The 17,456-nt window shown below is 40.4% G+C and overlaps 1 protein-coding gene across 2 annotated transcripts in view; it reads right to left on the reverse strand.

Annotated features, from left to right (window-relative positions):
* LOC114205328 (cytochrome P450 2C41) overlaps positions 1-17,456 on the reverse strand; it is a 32,902-nt gene that overhangs the window by 11,232 nt on the left and 4,214 nt on the right. Inside the window, exons 4-5 of one of the 2 annotated variants that reach the window (XM_028098724.2) lie at positions 14,390-14,550; positions 12,215-12,391 (exon numbers count right to left, since the gene is read on the reverse strand). In XM_028098724.2, the coding sequence (XP_027954525.1) occupies positions 12,215-12,391; positions 14,390-14,550 (338 nt within the window). The remainder of the gene's footprint in view (positions 1-12,214; positions 12,392-14,389; positions 14,551-17,456) is intronic. The other variant, XM_028098727.1, reaches the window with a different exon arrangement.

A 17,456-nucleotide genomic window follows, 5' to 3' on the forward strand; every position in this document is an offset into this window, starting at 1 on the left:
GTCTTTGATCCACCACACTTCCTCCCAAGGTTAAATATAAAATTATCATATGACCCAGCAATTCCACCAACAGGTATACACCCAAGAGAAATTAAAACATAGGTATACACAAGGGGCGCCTGGGTGGCTCAGTCGTTAAGCATCTGCCTTTGGCTCAGGTCATGATCCCAGGGTCCTGGGATCGAGCCCCGCATCGGGCTCTCTGCTCAGCAGGGAGCCTGCTTCTCCCTCTCCCCCTGCTTGTGTTCCCTCTCTTGCTGTGTCTCTGTCAAATAAATAAATAAAATCTTTTAAAATAAATAAGTAAAACATAGGTATACACAAAAACTTGCACACAAATGTCCATAGATGCATTATTCATAAGAGCCAAAAAGCCAGGGGTGCCTGGGTGGCTCAGTGGGTTAAGCATCGTGGATTGAGCCCAGAATTGGGCTCTCTCAGTGGGGGAGCCTGCTTGTCCCTCTCCCTCTGCCTCACCCCCTGGATTTTGCTCTCTCAATCTGTCTCTCAAATAAATAAATAAAATCTTAAAAAAAAAAAAAGAGCCAAAAAGCCAGAAACAATCAAAATGTCCATCAACCAAGGAGTGGATATATAAAATATGGTATATCTACTCTGGAATATCATTCAAGCACATAGAGGAATGAAATGAAAGAAGCTAGAACAAAAGACCACATACTGTATAATTCCATTAATATGAAACACCCAGAATAGCAAATCTATAGAGACAAAGTAGAGTAGTGATACCTGAAAGCTGGAGGGGTTTGGGGACAGTGGAGATGACTACTCAAGCTTATGGGGCTTCTTTTGAGGGTGATGAAAACGTTTGGTAATTGATTGTGGTGGTGGTCGCACAACTCTGTAAATACACAATTACTGAATTATACTTGAAATGTGGGAAGGGTGTGGCAAGTGAATTATACTCAGTGAACATATTAAAAACAAGAAAAAAAGGAATAACAAGCTAGAATCTAAATATTCTAATGAATTCCAGAGTAACAATGCAGTTTTTTTTTTTTTAAAGATTTTATTTATTTATTTGAGAGAGAGAGAATGAGAGATAGAGAGCACGAGAAGGAAGAGGGTCAGAGGGAGCAGACTTCCTGCTGAGCAGGGAGCCCGATGTGGGACTCGATCCCGGGACTCCAGGATCATGACCTGAGCCGAAGGCAGTCGCTTAACCAACTGAGCCACCCAGGCGCCCCAACAATGCAGTTTTTAAATATAATATTAAGGAAATACTATTAATTGATATATGAGAGATGTCAGAGCCCAGGATCAGTGGAGAGGCTTCCTAGCATTAAGGAAATCCCTCAAAATATGTGCAAAATACAAAAACATTCATATAGGTGCATTCTTCTGGGAAGGTGTCCATACTTTGTGTGTGTTTCAATAAAACTTTATTTATAAAAACAGGTGACTTTTGCAAGTCTTTGATCTAAATAAAAGTGTGAGGGGAACAGAGTTGGCAAGCCACCATCATTTTTTAATATTACATAAAAACAACAAAAGAGGGCGCTCTATGAAGTTAGAAAAATATTCCTAAACCATGCAATTCCCTCTAAAATTTCCAGAAAACTAATTTCACATAAAAATAAACAGAAACTTAAGGTAAAAATCTCATAAAAGTTATTATAAAAAAAAAGAGGGGTGCCTGAATGGCTCAGTCAGTGAAAGCGACTGCCTTCAGCTCAGATCATGATGCCAGGCTCCTAGGATCAAGCCCACATTGGGCTCCCCGTTCAGTGGGGAGTCTGCTTCTCCCTCTGCCCCTCCTCCCAATCATGCTCTCTCTCTCTCTCTCAAATAAATACAATCTTTAAAAAAAAAAAAGAGCAGAATAACATTTTGCCTACAAAACAGCTCAAATTGTAACCTACTATTTTATTTTTTAAGTAAACTCTACACCCAGAGGAGGAGCAAGATGGCGGAGGAGTAGGAGGCCTAAATTTCGTCTGGTCCCAGGAATTCAGCTAGCTAGCTATCAAACCATTCTGAACACCTACAAACTCAACAGGAGATTGAAGAAAAGAATAGCAGCAACTCTCCGAACAGAAAAGCGACCACTTTCTGGAAGGTAGGATGTGTGGAGAAGTGAATCCGAGGTGATATTCGGGAGGATAGACAGCGGGGGAAGGGGCCTCCATCGGCCGCTTCTGGCAAGTGATAGAGCCGCAGAGCACAAAATTGGAACTTTTAGAAGTCGGCTCCGCTGAGGGACGTCGCTCCAGTGGCTAAGTGGGGGGAGGAACCCTCACGGGACAGTGTGGTCTCAGGACCCACAGGGTCACAGAAACACCGGGGGTGCCTGAGTGCAGCAGAGCTCCCAGGTATTGGAGTAGGGACGCCAGCTGCAGAGACAGAGCTGAGGAGTGGGCTCTCAGCTCGGGGTTGCCATAAACTGTGATCCCCAGCACAGTCGGGCCACTGTTCTTCCAGCTGGGACCCAACAAGCGGCAGATCCGGGGAGACCCCCTCTCCTCACCTGGGTGGAGTGGCGCGGGAGCACACCACAGGGATCTGCTGGGTTTGGAGACTCCACATGGGGTCGGGAGCCAGAGATAGAAACGTTCAGTCACAGGCCGGGTGAGCACGGAGTGCGGCCGGAGACCGGGGAGACAGAAGTGACTGACTGCTTTTCTCTGGGGGCGCACTGAGGAGTGGGGACCCGAGTTCTTGGCTCCTCTGGGGCCAGAGATTGGGAGGCCGCCATTTTCACTCTCGTCCTCCAAAGCTGTACCGAGAGCTTGCAGGGAACAAAAGCTCCCGAGAGCAAACCTGAGCAGATTACTTAGCCCACCCCCGGGCAAGGGCAGGGCAATTCTGCCTCCGGCAAAGACATTTGGGAACCATGGCAACAGGCCCCTCCCCCAGAAGATCAGCAAGAACAGCCAGCCAAGACCAAGTTTACCGATCAGTGAGAACTGCAAAACTCCAGGGCTAGGGGAATATAGCACATAGAATTCATGGCTTTTTCCCCATGATTCTTTAGTCTTTCAAAGTTAATTTTTTAAATTTTCTTTTTTTTTCTATTTTTTAAAAAAAATTTTTCTTCTTTCCTTTTTCAGCCAACATCTTATCTTACCAATTCCTTTTTTAAAATCTTTTTTAATTTTCATTTTTACAGTCATATTCTATCCCTTCATTGTATTTAACCTTATTTTTTGTGTATATATATATATATATATATATATATATATATATATATATATATATAAAAGTTTTTCTTTCTTTAAAATTTTGGAAGGCAGTTTCTTCTAACAAAACAAAATACACCCAAAATCTAGTGGGTGGCTCTGTTCTATTCACCAACCTGATCATATTTTTTTTTTTTTCCTTTCTTTTCCCCCTGGTTTCAGGTCTCTTCTGCTTTGTTTAGTGTATATTTTTCTGGGGTCACTGTTACTCTTTTAGCATTTTGTTCTCTAATTCATCGATTTTTCTCTGGACAAAATGACAAAACAGAAAAACGCACCTCAAAAAAAAGAACAAGAGGCAGTACCGACTGCTAGGGACCTAATCAATACGGACATTAGTAAGATGTCAGAACTAGAGTTCAGAATGACAATTATAAAGATACTAGCTGGGCTTGAAAAAAGCATAGAAGATACTAAAGAATCCCTTTCTGGAGAAATAAAAGAACTAAAATCTAACCAAGTTGAATAATAAATGGAGGCTCCAGGGGTGCCTGGGTGGCTCAGATGGTTGAGCATCTGCCTTTGGCTTAGGTCATGATCTCCAGGTCCTGGGATCGAGCCCTGTGTTGGGCTCCCAGCTCAGTGGGGAGTCTGGTTCTCCCTCTCCCTTTGCCTCTCCCTCTCCCTTTGCCTCTCCCCTTGCTCATGCTCTCTTTCTCTGTATCTGTCTCAAATGAATAAATAAAATCTCAAAAAAAGAATTCGAGAGATAAGTGATACGATAAGACGAAACAACATTAGAATAATTGGGATCCCAGAAGAAGAAGAGAGAGAGAGAGGGGCAGAAGGTATATTGGAGCAAATTATAGCAGAGAACTTCCCTAATGTGAGGAAGGAAACAGGCATTAAAATCCAGGAGGCACAGAGAACCCCTCTCAAAATCAATAAAAATAGGTCAACACCCCGACATCTAATAGTAAAACTTACGAGTCTCAGAGACAAAGAGAAAATCCTGAAAGCAGCTCGGGAGAAGAGATATGTAACCTACAATGGTAGAAACATTAGATTGGCAACAGACCTATCCACAGAGACCTGGCAGGCCAGAAAGGACTGGCAAGATATCTTCAGAGCACTAAACGAGAAAAATATGCAGCCAAGAATACTATATCCAGCTAGGCTATCATTGAAAATAGAAGGAGAGATAAAAAGCTTCCAGAACAAACAAAAACTAAAGGAATTTGCAAACACGAAACCAGCCCTCCAAGAAATATTGAGAGGGGTCCTCTAAGCAAAGAGAGAACCTAAAAGCAGCAAAGAGCAGAAACGAACACAGACAACAGACAGTTAACAGTCACCTTACAGGTAATACAATGGCACTAAATTCATACCTTTCAATAGTTACCCTGAATGTAAATGGGCTAAATGCCCCAATCAAAAGACACAGGCTATCAGATTGGATTAAAAAACAAGACCCATCAATATGCTGTCTGCAAGAGACTCATTTTACACCCAAAGACACCCCCAGATTGAAAGTGAGGGGGTGGAAAACCATTTACCATGCTAATGGACACCAAAAGAAAGCTGGGGTGGCAATCCTTATATCAGACAAACTAGATTTTAAAACAAAGACTGTAATAAGAGATGAGGAAGGACACTATATCCTACTTAAAGGGTCTATCCAACAAGAAGATCTAACAATTGTAAATATCTATGCCCCGAACATGGGAGCAGCCAATTATATAAGGCAATTAATAACAAAAGCAAAGAAACACATTGACAACAATACAATAATAGTGGGGGACTTTAACACCCCCCTGACTGAAATGGACAGATCATCTAAGCAAAAGATCAACAAGGAAATAAAGACTTTAAATGACACACTGGACCAAATGGACTTCACAGACATATTCAGAACATTCCATCCCAAAGCAACGGAATACACATTCTTCTCTAGTGCCCATGGAACATTCTCCAGAATGGATCACATCCTAGGTCACAAATCAGGTCTCAATCGGTACCAAAAGATTGGGATCATTCCCTGCATATTTTCAGACCACAATGCTTTGAAACTAGAACTCAACCACAAGAGGAAAGTCGGAAAGAACTCAAATACATGGAGGCTAAAGAGCATCCTACTAAAGAATGAATGGGTCAACCAAGAAATTAAAGAAGAATTAAAAAAATTCATGGAAACCAATGAAAATGAAAACACAACTGTTCAAAATCTTTGGGATACAGCAAAGGCAGTCCTGAGAGGAAAGTATATAGCAATACAAGCCTTTCTCAAGAAACAAGAAAGGTCTCAAATACACAACCTAACCCTACACCTAAAGGAGCTGGAGAAAGAACAGCAGGAGAAGAGAAATCATAAAGATCAGAGCAGAAGGAGACCCAGCAGGAGAAGAGAAATCATAAAGATCAGAGCAGAAATCAATGAACTAGAAACCAAAAGAACAGTAGAACAGATCAACGAAACTAGGAGCTGGTTCTTTGAAAGAATTAACAAGATTGATAAACCCCTGGCCAGACTGATCAAAAAGAAAAGAGAAATGACCCAAATCAACAAAATCATGAATGAAAGAGGAGAGATCACAAGCAACACCAAAGAAATACAAACAATTATAAGAACATATTATGAGCAACTCTATGCCAGCAAATTAGATAACCTGGAAGAAATGGGTGCATTCCTAGAGATGTATCAACTACCAAAATTGAACCAGGAAGAAATAGAAAACCTGAACAGACCTATAACCACTAAGGAAATTGAAACAGTCATCAAAAATCTCCCAAGAAACAAAAGCCCAGGGCCAGATGGCTTCCCAGGGGAATTCTATCAGACATTTCAAGAAGAATTAATACCTATTCTCCTGAAACTGTTCCAAAAAATAGAAATGGAAGGGAAACTTCCAAACTCATTTTATGAGGCCAGCATTACCTTGATCCCAAAACCAGACAAAGACCCCATCAAAAAAGAGAATTACAGACCAATATCCTTGATGAACATGGATGCAAAAATTCTCACCAAAATACTAGCCAATAGGATCCAACAGTACATTAAAAGGATTATTCACCACGACCAAGTGGGATTTATTCCTGGGCTGCAAGGCTGGTTCAACATCCGCAAATCAATCAACGTGATACAATACATTAACAAAAGAAAGAACAAGAATCATATGATCCTCTCAATAGATGCAGAAAAAGCATTTGACAAAGTACAACATCCTTTCTTGATCAAAACTCTTCAGAGTATAGGGATAGAGGGTACATACCTCAATATCATAAAAGCCATCTATGAAAAACCTACAGTGAATATCATTCTCAATGGGGAAAGGCTGAGAGCTTTTCCCCTAAGGTCAGGAACGCGGCAGGGATGTCCACTCTCACCACTGCTATTCAACATAGTATTAGAAGTCCTAGCCACAGCAATCAGACAACAAAAAGAAATCAAAGGCATCCAAATTGGCAAAGAGGAAGTCAAACTCTCACTCTTTGCAGATGATATGATACTGTATGTGGAAAACCCAAAAGACTCCACCCCAAAACTGCTAGAACTCATACAGGAATTCAGTAAAGTAGCAGGATATAAAATCAATGCACAGAAATCAGTGGCATTCCTATACACCAACAACAAGACAGAAGAGAGACAAATCAAGGAGTCTATCCCATTTACAATTGCACCCAAAACCATTAGATACCTAGGAATAAATCTAACCAAAGAGGCAAAGGATCTGTACTCAGAAAACTATAAAATACTCAGGAAAGAAATTGAAGAAGACACAAAGAAATGGAAAAACGTTCCATGCTCATGGATTGGGAGAATCAACATTGTGAAGATGTCAATGCTACCTAGAGCAATCTACACATTCAATGCAATCCCCATCAAAATACCATCCACTTTTTTCAAAGAAATGGAACAAATAATCCTAAAATTTGTATGGAACCAGAAGAGACCCAGAATAGCCAGAGGAATACTGAAAAAGAAAAGCAAAGCTGGCGGCATCACAATTCCGGACTTCCAGCTCTATTACAAAGCTGTCATCATCAAGACAGTATGGTACTGGCACAAAAACAGACACATAGATCAATGGAACAGAATTGAGAGCCCAGAAATGGACCCTCAACTCTATGGTCAACTTATTTTTGACAAAGCAGGAAAGAATGTCCAATGGCAAAAAGACAGTCTCTTCAACAAATGGTGTTGGGAAAATTGGACAGCCACATGCAGAAGAATGAAACTGGACCATTTCCTTACACCACACACAAAAATAGACTCCAAATGGTTGAAAGACCTAAACGTGAGACAGGAGTCCATCCAAATCCTAAAGGAGAACACAGGTAGCAACCTTTTCGACCTTAGCCGCAGCAACTTCTTCCTAGAAACATCGCCAAAGACACGGGAAGCCAGGGCAAAAATGAACTATTGGGATTTCATGAAGATAAAAAGCTTCTGCACAGCAAAAGAAACAGTCCACAAAACCAAAAGACAACCGACAGAATGGGAGAAAATATTTGCAAATGACATATCAGATAAAGGGCTAGTATCCAAAATCTATAAAGAACTTATCAAACTCAACACCCAAAGAACAAATAATCCAATCAAGAAATGGGCAGAAGACATGAACAGACATTTCTCCAAAGAAGACATCCAAATGGCCAACAGGCACATGAAAAAGTGCTCAACATCGCTTGGCATCAGGGAAATCCAAATCAAAACCTCAATGAGATACCACCTCACACCCGTCAGAATGGCTAAAATTAACAAGTCAGGGAACGACAGATGTTGGCGGGGATGTGGAGAAAGGGGAACCCTCCTACACTGTTGGTGGGAATGCAAGCTGGTGCAACCCCTCTGGAAAACAGTATGGAGGTTCCTCAAACAGTTGAAATTAGAGCTACCGTTCGATCCAGCAATTGCACTGCTGGGTATTTACCACAAAGATACAAATGTAGGGACCCGAAGGGGTACGTGTACCCCAATGTTTATAGCAGCAATGTCCACCATAGCCAAACTGTGGAAAGAGCCAAGATGCCCATCGACAGATGAATGGATAAAGAAGATGTGGTATCTATACACAATGGAATATTATGCAGCCATCAAAAGGAATGAGATCTTGCCATTTGCAACGACGTGGATGGAACTGGAGGGTGTTATGCTGAGTGAAATAAGTCAATCAGAGAAAGACATGTATCACATGACCTCACTGATATGAGGAATTCTTAATCTCAGGAAAGAAACTGAGTGTTACTGGAGTGGTTGGGGGTGGGAGGGATGGGGTGGCTGGGTGATAGATATTGGGGAGGGTATGTGCTACGGTGAGCGCTGTGAATTGTGCAAGACTGTTGAATCACAGATCTGTACTTCTGAAACAAATAATGCAACATATTTTAAGAAAAAAGAAAAAGAAGAAGATAACAGGAGAGGAAGAAAAGGGGAGTATGTCAGAGGGGGAGACGAACCATGAGAGATGATGGACTCTGAAAAACAAACTGAGGGTTCTAGAGGGGAGGGGGGTAGGGGGATGGGTTAGCCTGGTGATGGGTATTGAGGAGGGCACGTTCTGCATGGAGCACTGGGTGTTATGAACAAACAATGAATCATGGAACACTGCACCAAAAACTAATGATGTAATATATGGTGATTAACATAACAATAAAAAATTTAAAAAAAAATCTCAAAAAAAAATGGAGGCTCTAACTGCTAGGATGAATGAAGCAGAAGAGAGAATTAGTGATATAGAAGACCAAATGATGGAGAATAAAGAAACTGAGAAAAAGAGAGATAAACAACTACTGGATCATGAGGGGAGAATTCGAGAGATAAGTGATACCATAATAGAAAGAATATTAGAATAATTGGGATCCCAGAAGAAGAAAGAGAGAGAGGAGCAGAAAGTATATTGGAGCAAATTATAGTGAAGAACTTCCCCAATTTGGGGAAGGTAATAGGCATTCAAGTCCAGGAGGCACAGAGAACCCCCCTCAAAATCAATAAAAATAGGTCAACACCCCGACATCTAACAGTAAAACTTACAAGTCTCATAGACAAATAGAAAATTCTGAAAGCAGCTCGGGACATGAGGTCTATAAACTACAATGGTAGAAACATTAAATTGGCAGCAGACCTCTCCACAGAGACCTGGCAGGCCAGAAAGGACTGGCATGATCTATTCAGGGTGCTAAATGAGAAAAATATGCAGCCAAAAATACTTCATCCAGACAAGATGTCATTCATGATAACAAACTTCCAGGAGAAAGAAACTAAAAGAATTTGTGATCACCAAACCAGCCCTACAAGAAATATTAAAAGGGGTCCTCTAAGCAAAGAGAGAGCCCAAAGGTAACATAGCCCAGAAAGGAACAGAGACAATATACAGAAACAGTCACTTTACAGGCAATACAATGGCACTAAATCCATATATTTCAATAGTCACTCTGAATGTAAATGGGCTAAATGACCCAACCAAAAGACACAGGGTATCAGATTGGATAAAAAAGCAAGACCCATTGATATGCTGTCTGCAAGAGACTCATTTTAGACCTAAAGACACCTTCAGATTGAAAGTGAGGGGGTGGAAAACCATTTACCATGCTAATGGACATCATAAGAAAGCTGGAGTGGCAATCCTTATATCAGACAAATTAGATTTTAAACCAAAGACTATAATGAGATGAGGAAGGACACTATATCCTACTTAAAGGGTCTATCCAACAAGAAGATCTAACAATTTTAAATATCTATGCCCCTAACATGGAAGCAGCCAATTATATAAGCCAATTAATGACAAAATCAAAGAAACACATCAACCATAATACAATAATAGTAGGGGACTTTAACACCCTCCCCACTGAAATGGACAGATCATCTAAGCAAAAGATGCCCCTAACATGGGAGCAGTCAATTATATAAGCCAATTGATGACAAAATCATAGAAACACATTGACAATAATACAATAATTGTAGGAGACTTTAATAACCCTCTCACTGAAATGGACAAATCATCTAAGCAAAGGATCAACAAGGAAATAAAGGCTTTAAATGACACATAGGACCAGATGGACTTCACAGATATATTCAGAACATTCCATCCCAAAGCAACAGAATACACATTCTTCTCTAGTGTACATGGAACATTCTCCAGGATAGATCACATTCTGGGTCACAAATCAGGTCTCAAGCGGTACCAAAACATTGGGATCATTCTCTGCATATTTTCGGACCACAATGCTTTGAAACTAGAACTCAATCACAAGAGGAAAGTCAGAAAGAACTCAAATACATGGAGGCTAAACAGTATCCTACTAAAGAATGAATGGGTCAGCCAAGAAATTAAAGAAGAATTAAGTAAACTCTACACCCAATGTGGGGCTCAAACTCATGGCCCTAAGATCAATAGTTGCATGCTCGGGATGCCCGGGTGGCTCAGTTGGTTAAGCATCTGCCTTCGGCTCAGGTCATGATTCCAGGATCCTGGGATCGAGTTTCACACCAGGCTCCTTGCTCAGTGGGGAGTGTGCTTCTCCCTCTGCCTGCAGCTCCCCCTGCTTGTGCTCTCTCTCTCTCTCTCTGACAAATAAATAAATAAAATCCTAAGGAAAAAAAATGAGTTGCAAGCTCTAGGTGTCCATACTTTTAATCAGATTCTCAAATCAGCTGATCACCAGGAAGATAAAAATCATTGCCCTAACTGCAGAGAAAGCAGAGCGTGGAAGTATTCATTTCTTCCCTCTTCCCGCTTCTTCAAACCATTCCACCACCTTCTTCACTTCATTCCACCTAGAATACGTGATTTGAGCAGTCCAGCTGAAATCCAGGGACAATTCTTTGACAATCAACCTTCATCAGCATCTTTGACTCCTTGCCATGTTAGCCTACTCATCGGTTTCTCATTTCTGCCCAGAGCTACAAAGAGATTGGATAAAGTAATGACGGCCTCAGATGAAGGAATTTCCTTCTCTAGAATTAGCTCTTTACAATGCATTCTGGATTCTGCCTCTCCTTAGTTCAAGGAGGATGTTGCTTCCATACAAGTGTCCTTATGTCATTACATTACTTTTGTCACACGATTTCCAGCTTGACCTCATCACTCATCAAATTCACTATTCAGATTTACTATCTGAATCTTTCACTCCTTGGTTAAATTTCTCAAATAGGATATCTGTTCTTATTACTAAAATCTCCCATACAGTCCCTACTTATCCTCTCCTCAAACTAAAACCAGTCTCTATAGATCTGAGATGTGACAAGATGGACAATTTGATTTTATTTCAGGATCCTCTGTATTTCCATGGTCCAGACTTTCATCAAGCCAAAGTCAAGAAATGAAAAATCTCACAGTTGGTCCTTGGGCCCCATTCTTATCATACAGATCATTCTACAGGACTCCCAGGAAAATTTTCCCCAATAATTATTTGCACTCAACTCTTGTTCTGGCTCATGCATCTACCTGATCAAATCAAAACTCTTCATGCCAACATTCAGGCTTACAGTTATTTGGCAGACACCAACATCCAACTCTCTATCTGTCCAAAATCATTTTTGGTTACACTCAGTGAAGATTTCCCTTTTCCACCCATCTAATCTCTTTGCTGACATGCACTTCTGAACCTCTCATCATACCATTCTACCAATCTGAAATTCCCTCCCCTATTCCTTATTGCAAATATTTGAAGATCTACATCAGCCCTCAGGACAAGCAAGAAGCCCAGCTAGGTTAAACCTTTCTTCCTTACTCTCCCACACGCTGTGACATGATCACATATACCTTCATTGTATGGCTCAATATTTTGTAATTTCTAACTTGTTTGTGTTTTTATTTCCCCTAAAGTGTACATTCTCTTTCTCATCAGGTAGAAACTCAACAAATAGGTTCCACGTATTCTAGTTATTTAACAATTCAATCTTAGATTGAATGATGCTCCATGATGCTCAATCCAGATCCATGCATACATAAGTACCTAAAGTGTCAGTCAAGCATTTCTTGCCTGACAATTTAAACATTCTCATAAGTACAGATCTAATCAGTAAACCAAAAAAAAATTCAGGCTAACAAATAAGGGATCTATAAGTAACATTTTACCTGTCCCATTTTCATCAGGAAATAATCAATGAAGTCCCGAGGATTGTTAATGTCCAAGGATTCTTGGTGTTCTTTTATTTTCTCCAAAATGTAATTTTTCACAAAAACAGAATTTTTATATACTGTATTATGACTTCCTGGGAGATAACCAAGGAGAGCAGGGAAGCTATTGTAGACCTTAAAGATTTTTAAAAAAATTATTAAATTTAAAAACATGTATTGAAGACATATATAAGACATGCCAAGCCCTGGTTAAAAAATAAGATGAAGAAAAAATGGTCTCTATCTTCTGGGAGAGCATTTTATATTGTGCGTATAAAGTAATTCTCTATGCTCATAGAAATATCTGAGGGAGAAAACTATGACCAAATGATGAAATATGACAATAATTTCCTATACTCACACATCAACCTTACAGTATTAAAGCATCTTTATGTCAATTCTTTTTTCTTTTATATTAATTCTTCCCTACAACTATGAAACATAGAATGCCATGCATTACTACAATTCACATTTTATAGATGAAGACTGAGTTTAAGGGAGTTTGGACAACCTGATGTACAGCACCAAGCTACTCCCTCCTCAGTGCTTCCTGGCAGCATCTGTGGTCCCAAATGTTTTCTCTGCTTAAAGGAGATATTCTCTTCCTTCCTGGATTAGCATATTTCTGCTAAGTAATGTGATGAAGAGGTCACTAAGTGTGAGTGGAGGACAAACCTTACGGGCAATGGGAACCTTTCAGCAAGGGCCTGGATGCCCATTGAGTGCTATGGACATGTTTCTGGGCAGTCACCAAAACTGGACTTTGGGATTTAGTGGAAAGACAACAAGCCAGGGAGTCAATAGGCTTGAATTTCACCAGCTCCATACTTGGACATTTGTCTTCTTGTCTGTGAAATAAAGGTTTCGACTATGTTTCCCAGATGCACACTCCATGATGCTTGCCTTGGGCCGGATTATGGTATTCAAAAATTCACTTCACTGAGTATGACCAGTGAAAATGTCAGAGTAGACAGCTCCAAAGGCAGGACACTCCAAAAAAAGGCTGAAAATATTGGCAAATACCATGAGAATCAACTTGTCAGAACTCTAGAAAACAAAGGCTTTTAGAAATCAAGTGAATGCTAAATCAAGAAAAAGGCAACTTGAAAATGGTGGAAAAGCTTTGTGGAATTTTTAATTTACCCTTCTCCCACCTCCTTCCTCAGTTTGGCAGTAGTCTTAACAAGGGTAGCTTCTTGTATGGGATTCTGGTTTCTAGTGCAAGAGACTAGAGCAGACCTTAAAAAAATTGTGTTTTCTCTGCTGCAACTTCTCTGGGGCAATCTAAGGACTGACACAGAGTCTTGTCTTTGTTTCATTTAACCTGGAATTCAGGGTGGAGAGCAACAGGCCTGCCTCAAAAACTCTGTAAGGCAAAAATGAATAACCCACAGCCTCCTGGGGCAAAGACTAGTTAAGGCATATGATAGAGCACCAGAATCCTGGGAAGAAAAGCTGGGGCGAGAACATCTTCTGGAAATTAGGGCATTCAAATGTACCCATGTATACTGAGGAATTTACACATTTTAAAATTTAGAAAGCAGGACAGAGGCTAAGAAAAGACCTCAGAAGACCCTAGCTTTCACCTCTGGCTGATGTAAGCAACAAGACTGAGAAAGAATTGAAAACAGTCTGATGAAAGCACTGAAGGAGTGCCTAGCCCAGAACCAAATCTGGAAGAGTTCGTTCATTTGTTCGTTTTTTTTGTTTGTTCGTTCGTCCCTCCCTCCCTCCCTCCCTCCTTTTCTCTCCTCTCTCTTTCTCCCCCCACCCCCTTCTCTCCCTTCTTTTCAGCTCCTCACATTCAAGGAAAACTCCATCAAAACACTAACTAAACACCAGTTAACGGACAGAGATTTCAGAGACCACACATGACAAAGAAGAGACTTAGCAAAAACGGTCCAGAAAAGTCACAAAATAAACAAACATCTATAGCCTATAGAAAGCAAAAAGGCAAACAAACCTATAGCAAGCAAAACAAACAAAACAAAACAAATCTCAAGGAGGGGGAAGAAGCTCATTTCCACAGTTACCACATTATAATATCCAAAATGTCCAGTTTTCATTCACTTCACAGCATGGTCCATACAGAATTTTGGATTTGTCAGAAAAAAGAGAGGATCATGAGCTCACCTGGATCCATGTGGAGCTCAAAATCCTGAAGTTTTCATTAAATCTCTTGAGGAAACCAATTAAAGTCTGATCTGTATAATCAAAACAATTCTGGAAAATAATGGAGCAGATCACATTGCAGGAAGCACAGCCCAGGATTAAAGTGGGATCACAGGGTAAGGCTAAAGGAGAGGAAAGATTTAGAAAATACCATTAAAATAAACATATAAAAATTTTTTTGTTGATAATAGGTAAAGCTAATTTTAGAATCTCTAAAGCAATATTTACCTAGCAATCCCCTTTCCAGCAAAAATTTCAGCCTGCTTAAAATCAACACATCACTTTTCCCTTAAATGGGAAGTCCATTCCATCCTAGATTGTTTAGTAATAGTCTTCCAAACACTCTAGATCACTACTTATGTTTACTTGATTCTGACCCAAGGTGACTATTATTTTGAAGAGCAAAAGAAAAAACTTTAAAGAAGCCACTTCTAAAAACACCTAATGGGGCACCTGACTGGCTCAGTAGGAGGAGCGAGCACGTGACTCTTGATCTTGGGGTCATGTGTTCAAGCTCCACCGTGGGTATGGAGATTACTTAAAACGAATAATAAAAATAAATAAATAAAAGCACCTAATAATTCATGTTATCAATGCAGAATCACACCTGTCTGGTAAGCTTGTACACTCCTGTAGGAAGGAAGCAATAGCTAGGGACCTGGAAACCTTTTTTAGATAATGAATAGTTGAAATGAACCATGTGTAAAAACACAGAGGAAAAGATTAAAGGATGGAAGATGGGAAAATTCAGGTATTTTGATGGAACAAATATAAAAAAGCAAAAGCTATCCATGTTTTATGAGAAGAAAAACTAACACAAATGAATTAAAATTATAGTACAGGTTTGTTTGCCTAAGATAGAAGTCAAATAAGAAATCTTCATTTCAAACTTAAATCACAGCTAAGGCAGAGAAAAAGGTTAAATTGTTAAATACAGTTCTAGGGTGCCTAGCTGGCTCAGTAGGTAGAGCATGTAACTCTTATCTCAGGGTCATAAGATCACGTCATAAGATCAGGCCCCACGTTCGGCATGGAACTTACTTAAAAAATAAAAAAAAGGAAAAGCAATAAATGGAGTTCTTGTATTTCTTTATTGCAATATAGAAAATAATTTTCTTCTCTAGGAAATAGTGTCCATCATCACCAATCAGGCTCCACATTTACTTAGACAGCCTGCCCTCTTGTGGAATTCTGGAGTATTTCTATAGATAGCCGTTCACAGAAGACCATAGTTATAAAAATTTTTTTAAAAGATTTTATTTATTTATTTGACAGAGAGGGAGCGAGAGCACAAGCAGGGGGAGCAGCAGAGGGAGAAGCAGACTCCCTGCTGAGCAGGGAGCCCAATGCTGGACTCGATCCCAGGACCCTGAGATCATGACCTGAGCCAAAGGCAGATGCTTAACTGACTGAGCCACCCAGGTGCCCCTGGTTATAAATTTTTTTAACTGGAGTACCATTTAGGTCAATTCTGTCATTTTACAGATAAATAAAAGCAGAGGAAAAGTTTTATTTTTTTAGTGAGAAATATTTAAATGAAATTGCTATAAGCAAATGATCAATAAGCTTTCTTTGCAAAAGGCTCCCAAATTCACATCATTGATGTAATTAAGGGTGACCAGAATCCAAAATGAGGAGAAAATGAGAGGGAATTAAAAAGTAGGAAACATGTTTGGTTAACTGCTCCTATTCCAGACTTTTTTTTTTTTTAAGATTTTTTTATTTATTTGACAGAGTGTGCACAAGTAGGCAGAGGGAGAGAGAGAAGCAGACTCCCTACTGAACAGGGAGTCCGATGTGGGACTAGATCCCAAGACCCTTGGACCATGACCTGAGCCAAAGGCAGACACTTAACTGACTGAGCCACCCAGGCGCCCACAGACTCTTTTTCAGTTGAAATACTTGAGGCCACTAAGCTTCCAGAAAAACTTATTTTAGAAGGTAGGGGATAATTTGGGAAAGCCTTGAGATTTGTGTGTGTGTGTGTGTATGTGTGTGTCTGTGTGTGTGTGAGAGAGAGAGATTCACAGCTAAAATCTGGTCTTTAGTCTTTCACTTCTTTTGAGAGAATTTAAAAGCAGGGTAATTTGGAACCCAGACTGAAATTCAGATTCATTGTGACAAGCACTTCATAGGTCATTAGAGCTGGCAGAGGTGGTTACATAATTATCATAAAAGTTCTAACCCTGGGCCTCCTGAGTGGCTCAGTCAGTTAAGCATCTGCCTTCAGCTCAGGTCATGATCCCAGGGTCCTGGGACTGAGTCCCGCGTCGGGCTCCTTGCTCATCGGGGAGCCTGCTTCTTTCTCCCTCTGCCTGCCGCTCCCCCTGCTTGTGTGTGCTTGCTCTCTCTCTCTCTGACAAATAAATAAATAAATAAAATCTTAAAAAAAAAGTTCTAACCCCAAATCCAACTGTGTTTTAAAATGCACAGGGAATTGTTTTTATTCAGATGCTGAGGCCAATAGATAGGGAAGATAGCCATTGAAAAGAGAGTTTGTTACTCACAGTTCCCAAGGGAAGTGCATCTTACAGGGCCACACGGAGAAGGACCAAGTAGGTCAGGAGGCAGGAGGAACCAGGGGGAAAGCATGTGCCAGAGCCTTTACCAGGGCTTTCATGGGAAGGAGTGAGCAAGGCAGAGTAGGTATGCTGAGTAAATTTGGACTGGATAGCTTGAATAGTTGCAGAGAGCTTTGGGCTACAGCAGTGTTGACTGTTGTCCAGTAACTGCCCTGGGTTCATTTACAGCAGGGAGAGTATTGGCTTGGTGTGTGAGAATTTGGTGAAGGAGGCAACTTGGTGGTATGTATGGGCCTTGGATAGGTTGATTTACAAATCAAAGACAAGCTCAAAGACACGATGTTTGCTGTATCTAGTAATTAGCTACTCCTAGGAGGGGAGGTTGTTCCCTGGTTCTGCAAGGCCCCTAAGATGTGAAAACATCACAAAATAGAGAAAATTTAAAACATGATTAATAGACCAAGAAAGGAGAGTAAAATAAGGAAAGCTGAAAGCAGAGCCAAATA

This window comes from Eumetopias jubatus, unplaced genomic scaffold (genome assembly GCF_037043125.1).
Source record: "Eumetopias jubatus isolate StellerSeaLion01/CBP00866 unplaced genomic scaffold, mEumJub1_p1.0 scaffold_17, whole genome shotgun sequence".
NCBI lineage: Eukaryota > Metazoa > Chordata > Mammalia > Carnivora > Otariidae > Eumetopias > Eumetopias jubatus.